Consider the following 14,374-nt stretch of genomic DNA (forward strand, 5'->3'; position numbering starts at 1 on the left):
TAGCGCTTCCTGTCGGGAAACGGGGCTAGCTGCCATTTTGAGTGGATGGGCCAATTATGGCCCGCCCGCTCAAAATGGCGGCTAGCCCCGTTTCGGCGGCGGAGGGCAAAATTCTGCCCTACCTTTTTTTAAATCCATTTATGGGATGTGGGCATTGCTGGCTAGGCCAGCATTTATTGCCCAACCGTAATTGCCCTTGAGAAGATGGTGGTGAGCTGCTTTCTTGAACTGCTGCAGTCCCTGTGGTGTCGGTACACCCATGGTGCTGTTAGGGAGGGAGTGCCTCGATTTTCATCCATTGACAGTGAAGGAACGGCAATATTTCCAAGTCAGGATTGTAAGTGGCTTGGAGGGGAACTTGCAGGTGTTGGTGTTTCCCTGTATCTGCTGCCCTTGTCCCTCAAATGTTAGTGGTCGTGGGTTTGGAAGATGCTGTTGAAGAAGCCTTGGTGAGTTTCTGTCGTGTATCTTGTAGATGGTGCATATTGCTGTCACTGTTGATGGGTAGTGGAGGGAGTGAATGTTTGTGGATGTGGTGTCAATCAAGCGGGCTGCTTTGTCCTGGATGATGTCAAGCTTCTTGAGTGTTCTTGGAACTGCACTCACCCAGGGAAGCAGAGAGTGTTCCATCACACTCCTGACTTGTGCCTTGTAGATGGTGGACGGGGTTTGGGAAGCCAGGAGCTGAGTTACACACCATAGGATTCCTAGCCTCTGACCTGCTCTTGTAACCACAGTATTTATATGGCTTGTCCAGTTCAGTTTCTGGTCAATGGTAATTCCCAGAATGTTGAACGTGCCCACATCCCGTAAATGGATTTAAAAAAAGGTAGGGCAGAATTTTGCCCTCAGATGGCGGGCGGGCCCCACCGGCTCAGAAGCGGGCGGGCAGTCGGTAATGCCATTAAATTTATGTAGTGTGTTTCATGACCACATGATATCCCAAAGAACTTTATAGACAGTTAAATACTTCGGAAGTTCAGTCACTGCGTTGATGTAGAAAACTTGGCAGCCAATTTACACACGGCAAGCTCCTGTAAACAGCATTTTAAGAACGAACAGATTTTTTTTCACGACATTTAATTGAAGGATAACTATTGGCCAGGACACTGAAGATAACTCCCCTGATTTTCTGTGAAATAGTGCCATGGGACATTTTACGTTTACCTGAGAGAGAAAATGGGTTCTTGGTTTAACATTTCATCTGAAAGACAGCACCTCCAATATTGAAGCATTCCCTCAGTATTGCAGTGGAATGTGAGCCTAGATTTTTGTGCTCAGGCCTCTAGAGTGAGAATTGAACCCACAATCATCTGACACCCACTGAGCCACAGCTTACACTTCTTTGCTGTAAACTCTGTGTCCCATAACTGTCATTCCCTGGGGCAAACCACAGATGTGCTGGGGAACTCCCCGCCCCCATCCCTCCGGAAGCCTCCACGTAAAGATTGCATGGCAATTGCCTGTGAAGTTCAAACTTGCGTTGGGCAATTGCCCTGCAATGCCCAATTCTCGACTGTGCTCCTCACCTCCTACTGACCAACCCAACCCCACGGCCCCCAATCCTGCCCACTTAGCTTATACACTTCTCACTGGCTTCTCAGAGTGGCTGGACCTTTAAAGTTAGCCTGCTTTACGGCAGCAAGTACTGTTTAAAAAAAATCGAGGGCATGTCTTCTTTACCTCCGACTCAGCTGCCCTCGACACAACCAGAGAGGAGGCTTTATTTGACCTGGTATTGTGCAACGACATAGGATTAATTAATGACCTCATAGTGAAGGCACCCCTAGGTAGCAGTGATGATAATACGATTGAATTTTACATTCAGTTTGAGGGAGAGAAGAGTGGGTCTAAGACTAGTATTTTAAACTTAAATGAGGGAAATTATGAGGGCATGAAAGCAGATCTAGCTAACGTGAACTGACAAGTTAGCTTCTGGATAGATCACTAGTGATGCAGTGGCAGACATGTAATGGGATATTTCAGAATACACAGAATAGATACATTCCAACAAGAAAGAAAAATTCCAAGGGGAGGACTCACCATCCGTGGTTAACTAAAAAAGTTAAAGGCAATATCACACTTAAAGAAAAAGCATATAATGAGGGGTGACCTGATCAAGATGTACAAGATTATGAGGTGCATGGACAGGGTGGATAGGGAGTAGCTGTTCCCCTTAGTTGAAGGGTCAGTCATAAGGGGGCATAAGTTCAAGGAGAGGAGCACGAGGTTTAGGAGGGATGTGAGGAAAAACTTTTTTACCCAGAGGGTGGTGACGGTCTGGAATGCACTGCCTGGGAGGGTGGTGAAGGCGGGTTGCCTCACATCCTTTAAAAGTACCTGGATGAGCACTTGACACGACATAACATTCAAGGCTATAGGCCAAGTGCTGGTAGATGGGATTAGGTAGGTAGGTCAGATGTTTCTCACATGTCGGTGCAGACTTGATGGGCTGAAGGGCCACGTCTGCACTGTTTCTGTGATAATTACGCAACGATGGGTGGCAGGTTAGAAGATTGGGCAGAATATTAAAACCAGCACAAAATGACTAAAAGATTAATAAGAAGGAAAAAATTAGAGTACGGGAGAAAGCTAGCTAGAAATGTAAAGACGGGTAGTAAGAATTTTGATAGATACTTAAGAAAAGAGTTAACAAATGTGAGCATTGGTCTCATAGAAAGTGAGTCTGGGAAATTAATAATGAAAAATAAGAAGATGGTAGATGAATGGAATTGCTAATTTGCATTGGTCTTCACTTTAGAGGATACAAGTAACATCACAGAAATAGCTGTAAATAGGAAATGGAAGGAAGGGAGGATTCAAAAAAATTACAATCACCATGGAAGTGGCACTGAGCAAATTGTTGGAGCTGCGGGCTGACAATTCCCCAGGTCCTGATGGATTTCATCCTTGAGTCTTAAGAGAAATGGTTAGTGAGATAGTTGATGCATTGGTTTTAATTTTCCGAAAGTCCCTAGATTCAGGAAAGGTTCGTTTGGATTGGAAAATAACAGATGTGACTCCTTTATTCAAAGAGGGAAGGAGACAGAAAGGCGGAAACTACAAGCCAGTTAGCTTAACATTTATTTAGGGAAAATGTTTGAAGCTATTATTGAAGACATTATAGCAGGGCACTTAGATAAATTCAAGGTAATCAGGCAGAGTCAACATGGTTCTGTAAGAGGGAAACCATGTTTAACCAGTTTATGGAGTTCTTTGAAGAAGTTTGTGCTGTTGATAAAGGGGAAATGGTGGAGTACTGAGATTTCCAGAAGGCATTTGATAAGATCAAATAACATCAAAGGTTATTACAGCAAATAAAAGCTCATAGTGTAGGGGGTAACATATTGGAATGGATAGAAGATTGGCTAGCTAACAGGACACATAGAGTAGGTAAATATGGGTCATTTTCTGGTTGACAAGATGTAATGAGTGGCATGCTACATGGATCAGTGCTGGCGCCTCAATTTTTACAGTTTATACAAAAAACTTGGATGAAGGAACTGAAGGTGTGGTGCTAAATTTGCTGATGACACAAAGATAGGTAGGAAAGTAAGCTGTGAAGTGGACCTAAGGAGACTACAAAGGGATATAGATAGGTTAAGTGTGTGGGCAAAGATCTGTCGAGTGTGGGAGATGTGAAATTATCTATTTTGGCACAAAGAATAAAAAAGCATATTATTATCCAATGGTGAGAAATGGCACAGCTCTGAGATGCAGAGGGATCTGAGTGCCCTAGTGCATGAATCACACAAGGTTAGTATGCAAGAAATTTGGAAAGATAATAGAATATTATTGTTTATTGCGGGGGGAGTAGAATACAGAGGAAGAGTGGTTATGCTTCAGTTATACATGGTATTGGTGAGACCGCATCTGGAGTACTGTGTACAGTATTGGTCACCTTATTTAGGTAGGGATGTAAATGCATTGGAAGCATTTCAGAGGTTTACTAGATTAATACCAGGAATGGATGGGTTATCTTATGAAGAAAGGTTAGACAGGTTAGTCTTGCATCCACTGGAGTTCAGAAGAGTAAGAGGTGATTTGATTGAAACATAAGATCCTGACGGGTCTTAACAGGGTGGATGTGGAAGAGGATGTTTCCTCTTGTGGGAGAATCGAGAACTAGGGCTCACTGTTTGAAAATAAGGGGCCGCCCATTTAAGACAGATGAGAACTTTTTTTCTCTCAGAGGGTCGTGGTCATGGAGAGTCTTTGGAACTCTCTTCCTCAAAAGACAGTGGAAACAGAGTTGTTGAATATTTTTAAAACAGAGGTAGATAGATTGATTCTTGATAAGCAAGGGAGTGAAGGGTTCTCAGGGGTAGGTGGGAATTTGGAGTTGAGATTACAGTCAGATCAGCCATGATCTTTTTGAATGATGGTGCAGGCTCGAAGGGCTGAGTGGCCTGCTGCTTCTCCTAATTCATATGTTAATATACTGACACCCTCAGTCCTATCAGGACAACTACACCCAGATGCTTCTGTCCATATTTTGCTGGAACACTCCAGCACTCTTGAGTGATGCATGGTAATGTGGATGGGAACTTGGGGACTAAGGCCAACATGGATCAAAAATCAAGTGTGGTTCCTACTGCAGTCCAGTTCTGCTTTGTAATTTTAACATGTCATGAGATTAAACTGTAAGGAATTGCCTATCAGATTGTTTTGCTGTATAGTGATAGATTCCCTGTTCATAAAGGATGGAAAATTAAACCTCAAAATGCAGCTGTTTAGGGAAAATTAAAAGGATAGAGGTATTTGTCGTCAACATGTCCTCAGTATTTTGATATAAGATATTGTGTTTCAGCTCTGACGCTGTGTACTTTGAGAAATCACAGGACTGGCGTCTGAACAACGAAGATTTGATTCAACTTAGCAAACATCACCGAGTGCTCGTGGCTGATCTGGGGAGACACATGCTTTACAGTAAGATTAAGTGACTTAGACCTGCTATTAAGGGTGCTGTTTTCCCACATGTGTCTTCATCAATACAGCTATTTTACTCAAGCTATTTCATGTGTTCCTGCAATTCCAGTTGCAGTTGTGGCAGGTTTGGTGAATTTTACTGTTTGACCTCACTGGTCCAGGAAAGGAAATTTCATCCTGGCTGTTAGAAAAAAACTGAAGAGATGTAATCAGTGTTTTGGGATGAACCTGCAGTCAGGCTTGTATCTGCAGGAGGCTGCATCTTGATGTTACTTCTGCAACATCCTTCCTCCTCATCTTCACATCTCGTTGAGATCATATATGTTGTGAGCTGAAGTCATTTGGGAAAGCCAATGTGAAAACAATATCATCCATTGTGTAAAACTTGAACTCCCAGAGTGAATCCGACAGTTAGGATATTGGAGTCAGTCAAAGTACCAGTGTGAAATGGATCCAGGAAGTTGTCCTGATCCTCCACAAGATGTCGCTGACAGTTTAGAGAGCTGTTTGACCCAGTCTGACCTGTCATTACATTCTCTTGGTTCTGCTGAGTACAATTCAACTGTAGTGATTTTTGGCTGTGGCTGTCATTGTCTCGCATGCTGGAGTTGGACAGAGTGCTGGTTATTTATTGTTTGAATGGTCTTTCTTTCTCAGCCCATGTTCTATCACTCATGAACTCTTGGGTAGTTTATGATTCTGCACCGCCCCCACCCTCTCCCTTGGTTCCGGCACATGTAAAGTTGCACACTTAAATATTGAACAGTCCTGGAACCCGATCATTTTGAAGTTTTGGAACATTTAAATAAACACATTTGCTTATAAGAATACAGTCCTCTGAGGGAAGCCACTAATTTTTCTGTGGAGCCTGCATTCATGATCCCTTAAACAAAATTGTCCTCTTTAGGACAAAATGTGTTTTTGTAACTTTGTACACTGAAATGTTGGAGAAGAATCTGCTCTTGAGAAGGAAATGGTGTGACTGCTCATTACTGCCAAAGCTTAAACAGATGTAAAGGGCATGCAGTACCATATCCTGTAGCTTCCCTGAAAATCTCACATTGAGATTGCTAGACCTCCTGTAGAAGGGGAGACTACGAGAGTTAGTCAAAATTATGAGGGGTTTTGACAGAGCTTGAGAGAGAAGCTGTTGCTCCTGGCATGTGGATAGGTAACCGAGGGCACTGATTTAAAATAATTGGCAAAGGAACTCGAGGGGAAATGAGAAATATCTTGACACAGTGTTCTTAAGATCTGGACTTCACTACTTGAAAAGGGGTTGGAATCATTTCCATGGGAGTTTTGAAAACAAAATCAGATGTGTACTTGAAGAGGACCAATCTGCAGGACTATTGGGAAAGTGATGGGGTATAGGATTAAATTGAACAGCTCTTTGACAGTCAGGATGGGCCAAATGACCTCTTGCATTACATCATTCTATGAGTAAGATGTAGCCCAATTGTGATTCCACATGGAGAGCACTAGTTTCTGAGGACTTGAATTTGCTGTAACTAATTCCCAGTCTTTCTATCTTACAGATGCTACGTGTTGTTCAGCGGTCATGTCGACCACCATCACGGCCTGCCTCCTGTTTCACAAGCACCGAGGGGTAAGTTGTCTCTCTGATCAGTTAACTTAGTTATGTTAGAAAAAGTGCAGCTCCTGAGTAAGTTCTTACAAGTTACTGAGAGATGAACAGCTCTGACACTCCTACTTAGTGAAGTGAGCAGTTAACAAAGTAAATGTTTTTGTCTCTTTAAGTATCTTCTATGTATTATAAAGCCGTTGACATTTTTTTGACCATATCTTTCTCCAGGGCACCTTCCTGACCACATTGGCAAAGGATTTCTGTTGGTTAATGAATGAGGTTCTTGCAAGGCATTTTGATGTGGGATTTTCAGGGAAGCTACAGGACATTGTGTTGCATGCCCTCTTTTTGCTGAAAGACTGTGTGATGTTGAGGAGCTGTCCACTGAAAAATTGTATGGTGATACCAAAGACAACCAGGAAAGCTGTAGAGCAGCTTAGTTCTTACAGTAATTCTATCCTCCCTGTCTTTATATGTGAGGCTATAGCTGGTAAGTGATGTGAGCCACCTCTGTTTAAAACAGAAAACGATGGAAATGCATAGCAGGTCATGCAGCATCTGAAAGAGGATAGAATAACATTTTAGGTGAGAACCTTCAATCTGCAATCTCGATAAATGGTTGCACCCACAACCACAACATTGATGTTTCTCTCTATCACTCTGGTGCTAACGAGCTGTGCAATTCCAGTTATTACTTTTGATTTGTAGTATTCATGGTTTGTTTTCTGAAGTTACTTGTTTAAGTCTATGCCACCATAAGTTAACCAGGAAAGTACTTGGGTTTTTAGTTTTTCAAATTCAGTCACAACTTTGTTCATTTCAGTTTGGTTTGTTACACTGTTCCACATTATTGTTCATTGGGGATATTGTGTGTCAATATATCAGTAATTACATTGTCATTGGTCCTTGACAATCTTCTTCTTGACTTAAATTACATTGTATAGCAATTAAATTGTTAAGACCACTGTTTGTTAAAACAGGTGGTGGGCATTGCTTCACCTATGAAAACAGTATGATCAAAAGAGTTATCAAAATAGTATAAATGAGTACACCTGTAACACTCCAGTGTGCAAGGGACTGGGAGAGTCTGCTGCACTCAGAGCTGTCTTGAGAATAAACCAGCTTGAAGTAAAAGACTAGCTTGGACTCAGTCTTCCATGACAAGCACTTATTGTGACTTACACTGTGCAGGTGTGAGGAGTTTAATCTTGGAAAGGAGCAAACATTGGTGCTATTCATTTCTGATTTGCACATCCTACTTTTTGACTGCCATCAATCCTCTATAATCAAAGATGGCCTGTGTTTGCAGTAATTAATGTACAGGACAGGCATGAGTGTATGCGCGCGTGGTACATTACTGTGGAGAATTTCCATGTTAAAATTGTAGTCTTCATTTTTCTTTCAGCCTGTGCGTTAAATTCTCTTTTAAGGGAAGTGGCTAAATACATGATGGACTGGGATTCCAATGCAGAGGTTGCAATCAGCCAGGAGGAACTTATCTGTAAAATTGTTCAGCTGTGCCATTTACTGCCCAGTGAGATCCTACTTTTACCAGTAAGAGCAGTATCTGTTCATATTCAAAGATGGAAATAGTGCATCACAGAATTGCTACAGTGCAGAAGGAGGCAATTTGGCCCATTGTGTCTGCACTGGCTCTCTGAATTACCATTATGACTGTGTCTTTCTCCTGCCTTTTCCCTGTAACCCTGCACATTGTTTCTATTTAAATAATTATCTAATGCCCTCTTTAATGCCTCAATTGAACCGGTCTCCACTACTTTTCCAGGCAGTGCTTTCCAGACCCGAACCACTTGCTGTGGGAAAGTTTTTTCTCGCATCGCCTTTGCTTCTTTTGCAAAACACTTTAAATCTGTGCCCTCTCGTTCTCGATTCTTTTGAGTGTGAACAGTTTCTCCCTATCTACTCTGTCCAGCCCCATCATGATTTTGAACGCCTCTCTCAAATCTCCTCTCAGCCATCTCCTCTCCAATTAGAACAGTTCCAACTTCTCCAATCTCTCTTCTGAAGTTTCTTATCCCTGGAACCATTTTGGTAAACTTCTGCACTCTCTCCAATGTGTTCACAACCTTCCTAAAGTGTGGTGCCCAGAACTGTATACAATACTCCAGCTGAGAACCAACTAGTGTTCGATACGAATTTAACACAGCCTCCTTGCTCTTCTACTCTGTGCCCTATTAATAAAGCCAAGGGCACTATATGCTTTATTAACTGCTCTCTCCATCTATTTTGCCACCTCTAATGAGCTTATGCACATATACACCCAGGTCCCTCTGCTCCTGCACACCCTTTAGAGTTGTACCCCTTGTTTTATATTGTCTCCCCATGTTCTTCCTACCAAAATGAATCACCTCACACTTCTCTGCACCGAACTTCATCTGTCACCTATCAGCCCACTCCACCAACTTGTCTATGTCCTTTTGAAGTTCTACACTGTCCTCGTCACAGTTTATAATGCTTCCAAGTTTTGTACCATTGGCAAATTTTGAAATTGTGCCCTGCACACCAAGATCCAGATCATTAATATATATGCCAGGAAAAGCAAGGGTGCAATACTGATCCCTGAGGAAGTCCACTACAAACCTTCCTCCAGCCCGAAAAATATCCATTAACCATTACTCGCTGTTTCCTATTACTAATGTTATGGCACAGTGGATGGTAAATGCTGCACTGTTCAAATCCCAGAGGGAAACTTGAAACAACTGCCACAACTATTTTACAATTTGTATTTATTTTGAGATGCATGCCTTGAATTCAGTAGTAATAAGACCACCAAGCCTTATAGCTTTCTTAGAAAATTAAATTAAACCTTTATTAATAAAAAAAATGATTTTAAGCAGATACATAGGTTTACAAATTACTACTGTGATTACCCCTGGCTCCCCTAGTTAATCTAACTCCCAGTTGCACCTCCATTAAAGGAAACTGTAAAACACGAAGATTTAAATAGACCCAGGCAAAGCACACACCCTGGACAGTCAAATTCAAAATGAGCTTTTCTCAGCTTCAGTTCCTTGTAGACAGCAGCTTGAAGCTTTGATGCTGGAGGCTTTTCACACTTGTGTTAGATCGTAAGATGCCTGCCCTTACTCTTTTATACATATTTTCCCTTTGAATGCAAAGCATTGTTTCACTATGTCTTTGGGCTTTACCTTTCTAATAATGAAAATCTATCATAGTACTAATTTTACCAGTAATCTTTGGGAAAAATAAACACACTTGTTCCTGAATTTCTGGCTAGGTGTAACATTTCACCTCCACTTTTGAATCCGAGCTACTCTGGTTTATTTAAAAATGCAAATGTTCCTTTTACACTTCACATTCTAAATCTTCAGCCATGTTTACCTATTTAGCATTTCAAACCTGGCTTCTCCGCTTACATCAAAGCCTTCAGACCAGCTGTCTTTAATTCTCTCTCTCTCTCACTCACTCACACTCACTCACTCACTCACTCGCAGGCCTCACTATTACTCCACAATAAATTCCAATAACATTATGAAAATGATAATATCTTCCTGACACTCAGCCAATGTTGTGCCCATGTTGCGACTGTCCCTTTTATTTTTTATTCCATGACTTATAACTTTTCTCAAAGTCTGTTGTGCAGCACTGTATCGAATGCCTTTTGGAAGTCCACAAACACCACATTAACAACATTTCCCTCATCAACCCTCTCTCTTACCTCTTCAAAAAACTCCAGCAAGCTAGTTAAACACAATATTCTCTTAAGAAACCAATGCTGGCTCTTCCTAATCAATACACAATTTTCCATGTGACTATTAATTCTGTCCCGAATAATTGTTTCTAGGATCTTGCCTATCACTGAAGTTAAGCTGATTGGCCTGTAATTGCTGGGCTTATCCTTACAACCTTTTTGAACAATTCTCCAGTCCTCTGGCACCTCCCCTGAGTCTAGGGAAGACTGTTGTTAAAAAAAGGAGAGATTTTAAACAAAGGAAATTGAAAAAGATGACTCACATGTAAATAAGGGAAAATAGTTGAAAGTAGCCGACATCACCATAACATCACCCTTCCTTGCACTGCCTCAGCCCATCTGCTGCTGAAACTCTTATCCATGCCTTTGCCACCATCAGACTTGACTGTTCCAGTGCTGTCTGGCCGGACTCTCATTCTCCAGCCTTCACAAACTTCAATTCAGCCAAAACTTTGCTAGCTGTATCCAAACCTACACCGCCTCCTGCACACCTGTATCACCCTTGTTCTTGCAAACTATGTTGCCTCAAATTCCAAAATTTTAAAATTCACATTACTCATGTTAAATCACTTCATGGCTTGGCCCTTTCCTATGTTTAACCACCTACAAGACAACTCTTTGCAAACTGCACTTTTTTCAACTCTGATCTCTTGTGCATACCCAGCTTCTTTCGGGCCACAATTGGTGGCCATGCTCCTGCAGTTTTGGCACCAAATTCTGGAATTCCCTCCCTGAACCTGTCTGCAAATCTTTCTCCTTAACAGCTCCCTTAATCTCCTATTCTTTGACTTAGCTTTTAGATGCCCTCCGAATCCCTGTTTCTTTGGCTAGGCATTCACTTCTTGTTTTATGATGCTTCTAGCACCTTGGACCATTTTCAATGTTAATGCGCTATATGAAATGAGTTTGTGGCATGTCGAGACGTTCTATCAAAAAATAATGGGCTTATTAAGCATAATGGTTTTTTCCATTTGTAATAATTCTCCATTGAAATATTTATTTTCAATTGTTTCCCCATTTTATACAATAATAGTATGTGTTTTGCTTGAATCCCTTGCAGCCTTGCCAATCAGTGTACCAGTTTTCACAGGAAGCAGTGGACAAGTTGATGTATTGTGAAATTCTTATCATGGAGGAGGTGAGAGCATTTTCCTGGTGCTCATGCTGACAGAAGAATGGACAGTGTGAATCATTCTTTCGTTTGGGTGATCATAGGAAATTTGGATTCTGTTGTGGAATACAGCAATACAAAGAACTCTTTGCTGAGGTTATCCAGATAACCATCTTTAGCCCAGGGCAGTCATCATATATATGTATATGGCAGGGCAGATTGAGGAAATGTTTACTAAGGCATATGGGATTTTGGGCTTTATAAATAGGACCATCAGGTACAAAAGCAGGGAAGTTATGATAAACCTGTATAAAATGCTGGTTAGGCCTTAATTGCGGTATTGTGTCCAGTTCTGGGCACCACATTTCAAGAAGAATGTGATAGCATTAGAGAGGCTGCAACAAGGTTCACGAGAATGGTTCCAGGGATGAAGAACTTAAGCTATGTGATAGATTGGAAAATAGCTGTTATTCTTGGAGGAGAGAAGGTTGAGAGGAAATTTGATGGAAGTGTTCAAAATCATAAGCTTTTTGGACAGAGCAGATTGGGAGAAATTATTCCTGTTGACCGAAGGATCAAGAACCTGAGGACACTGCTTTAAGATGATTGGCACAAGAATCAACAGTGACATGAGGAAATACATTTTTATGCTTTAAGTGGTTAAGATCTGAAATGCACTGCCTGAGAGCGTGGTGGGGACGGATTCAATCGAGGCCTTCAAAAGAGAATTGGATAATTATCTGAAAAAAAAAATTACAGGCTGCGAGGAAGTAAGATTTGGCGACTTGCTTTTGCAAGGAGCTGGCACAGACATTGGAGAATAGGCTAGCAATGTCAGATGAATACATGGACACAGCACTGCTATCAATATGCAAGTCTTGTATGGCCTTCACAGGACATGCATATGCCAGGACTTGGATATCGACAGCAGTGCTGTGTCCATGTGCTCATTTGAGGAGGTCACGGTCCATATTGGTACCAACAACATAGGTAAAAAGAGGGATGAGGTCCTGAAAGGGAGCTGAGAAATAAATTAAAAAGCAGGACCTCAAAGGTAATCCCAGTGCCATGTGCTAGCGAGATCAGGGATACAAGAATAGACCAAATGAATGCATGGCGGGAGAGATAGTGTAGGACTGAGGGATTTAGATTCCTGAGGCATTGGGACCGATTCTGGGGAAGATGGCACCTGTGCAAGCTGGATTGGTTGCACCCCAGCAGGACCGGGACCAATATCCTCGCAGGGGTATTTGCCAGCAATGTGGGGAAGGTTTAAACTAGAGTGGCAGGGGATGGGAACCTGAGTGGGGAGACACAAGAGAGAAAAAAAGATAGGAATGAAAGACAGAAAAGTAGAAAGCAAAAGTGGAGTTGGACGAAACAAGAGCTAGCAGCAAATAGGGCTATAGTACAAAAAAAGTGCAAAAATGTTAAAGTCTAGTTGAAAGGCACTATCTGAACGCATGGAGCATTTGCAATAAGATAGGTGAACTGACAGCGCAAATAGATGTAAACGGGTATGATATGGTTGTGATTATGAAGACATGACTGTAGGGTGCCTAAGACTGCGAACTGAATATCCAAGAGTACTCAATATGACGGAATGACAAGCACAGAAAGGAAAAGGAGGTGGTGTGCCATTGTGGCGACCATTCATTCATTCATTCACTACTATTTGGAGGCCTATAAACAACTCCCACTCACGTTTTCTGTCCCTTGTTGTTTCTTAGCTCCACCCAGACTGATTCTACATCTATATTTTCTGAGCCAATATCCTCTCATACAATTGCACTGATTTCATCCTTAACTAACAACTGATTCCTGGGATGGCAGGATTGTCGTGCGAGGAGAGGTTGGGTCGACTAGTCATGTATTCACTGGAGTTTAGAAGAACGAGAGGGGATCTCATTGAAAAGTATAAAATTCTGACAGGGCTGGTCAGACTGGATGCAGGGATGATGTTTCCTCTGATTGGCGGGGTCTAGAACAAGGGGTCAGCCTCAGGATACGGGGTAGACCACTTAGGACTGAGATGACGAGAAACTTCTTCACTCAGAGGGTGATTAACCTGTGGAATTCTCGACCACAGAAGGCTGTGGAGGCCAAGTCACTGAATATATTTAAGAAGGAAACCTAGATTTCTACACTCGAAGGCGTAAAGGGGTATGGGGAGGGAGCGGGAGTATGGCGTTGACATAGAGTATCAGCCATGATCATAATGAACGGCAGAGCAGGATCAGAGAGCCGAATGACCTACTCCTGCTCCTATTTTCTACGTTCCTATGTTTCTAACATTAGGGGCTGTAAATATGACAGTCACCAATTAATCCAATAAGGAATTGGAGAGGAACATGCTTACTCAGTGGTTAGATTGTGGAATTTGCTACCACAAGGAGTAGTTGGGGCAAATAGCATCGAAGCATTTCAGAGAAAGCTAGACAAACATTTGAGAGAGAAGGAAATAGAAGGTTTTGCTGATGAAGTGAGATGCTGTAGTGTTGGAGGAGGCTCTTGTGGAGCATAACACTGGTATGAACCATTTGGGCTGAATGGCTTGTTTCTGTGTTGTAAATACCATTTAATACCTTCTTGTATGTAATATTAAATTGGCTCATCTGACGCCTTGGTGAGCAAGCAGTGTGGAATGAGTTATACAGATGGCCCCACATTTTTTTCCTGGTGTGTGCCAAGTAGCTGAACTGAGCACAGGTGATGAGATTGTTACACTGACACACGCACCCTTGAGCTTGGAAGGGCAAAGATCATAGAGGATTAAGGCTGCTGGAAGCTTATATGTTAGCACAGAGAAAAGGATGAGGATTTTTTTTTGATTCTTTCACAGGATGTGATCATTGCTGGCTAGCCCAGCATTTATTGCCCATCCCTAATTGCCCTTGAGATGGTGATGGTGAGCTGCCACCTTGAACCGCTGCAGTCCATGTGGTATAGGTACACCCAGAGTGCTGTTAGGGAGGGAGTTCCAGGATTTTGTCCCCGTGACAGTGAAGGAACA

At 42.1% G+C, this 14,374-nt stretch overlaps 1 protein-coding gene across 1 annotated transcript in view; it reads left to right on the top strand.

Annotated features, from left to right (window-relative positions):
• LOC144694874 (glycerol-3-phosphate acyltransferase 1, mitochondrial-like) overlaps positions 1-14,374 on the top strand; it is a 49,051-nt gene that overhangs the window by 26,312 nt on the left and 8,365 nt on the right. The window contains exons 13-17 of the mRNA XM_078565535.1: positions 4,811-4,929; positions 6,468-6,538; positions 6,746-7,007; positions 7,923-8,071; positions 11,311-11,388. Of these exons, the coding sequence (XP_078421661.1) occupies positions 4,811-4,929; positions 6,468-6,538; positions 6,746-7,007; positions 7,923-8,071; positions 11,311-11,388 (679 nt within the window). The remainder of the gene's footprint in view (positions 1-4,810; positions 4,930-6,467; positions 6,539-6,745; positions 7,008-7,922; positions 8,072-11,310; positions 11,389-14,374) is intronic.

Source organism: Cetorhinus maximus, chromosome 20, assembly GCF_964194155.1.
Source record: "Cetorhinus maximus chromosome 20, sCetMax3.hap1.1, whole genome shotgun sequence".
Taxonomy (NCBI): Eukaryota; Metazoa; Chordata; class Chondrichthyes; order Lamniformes; family Cetorhinidae; genus Cetorhinus; species Cetorhinus maximus.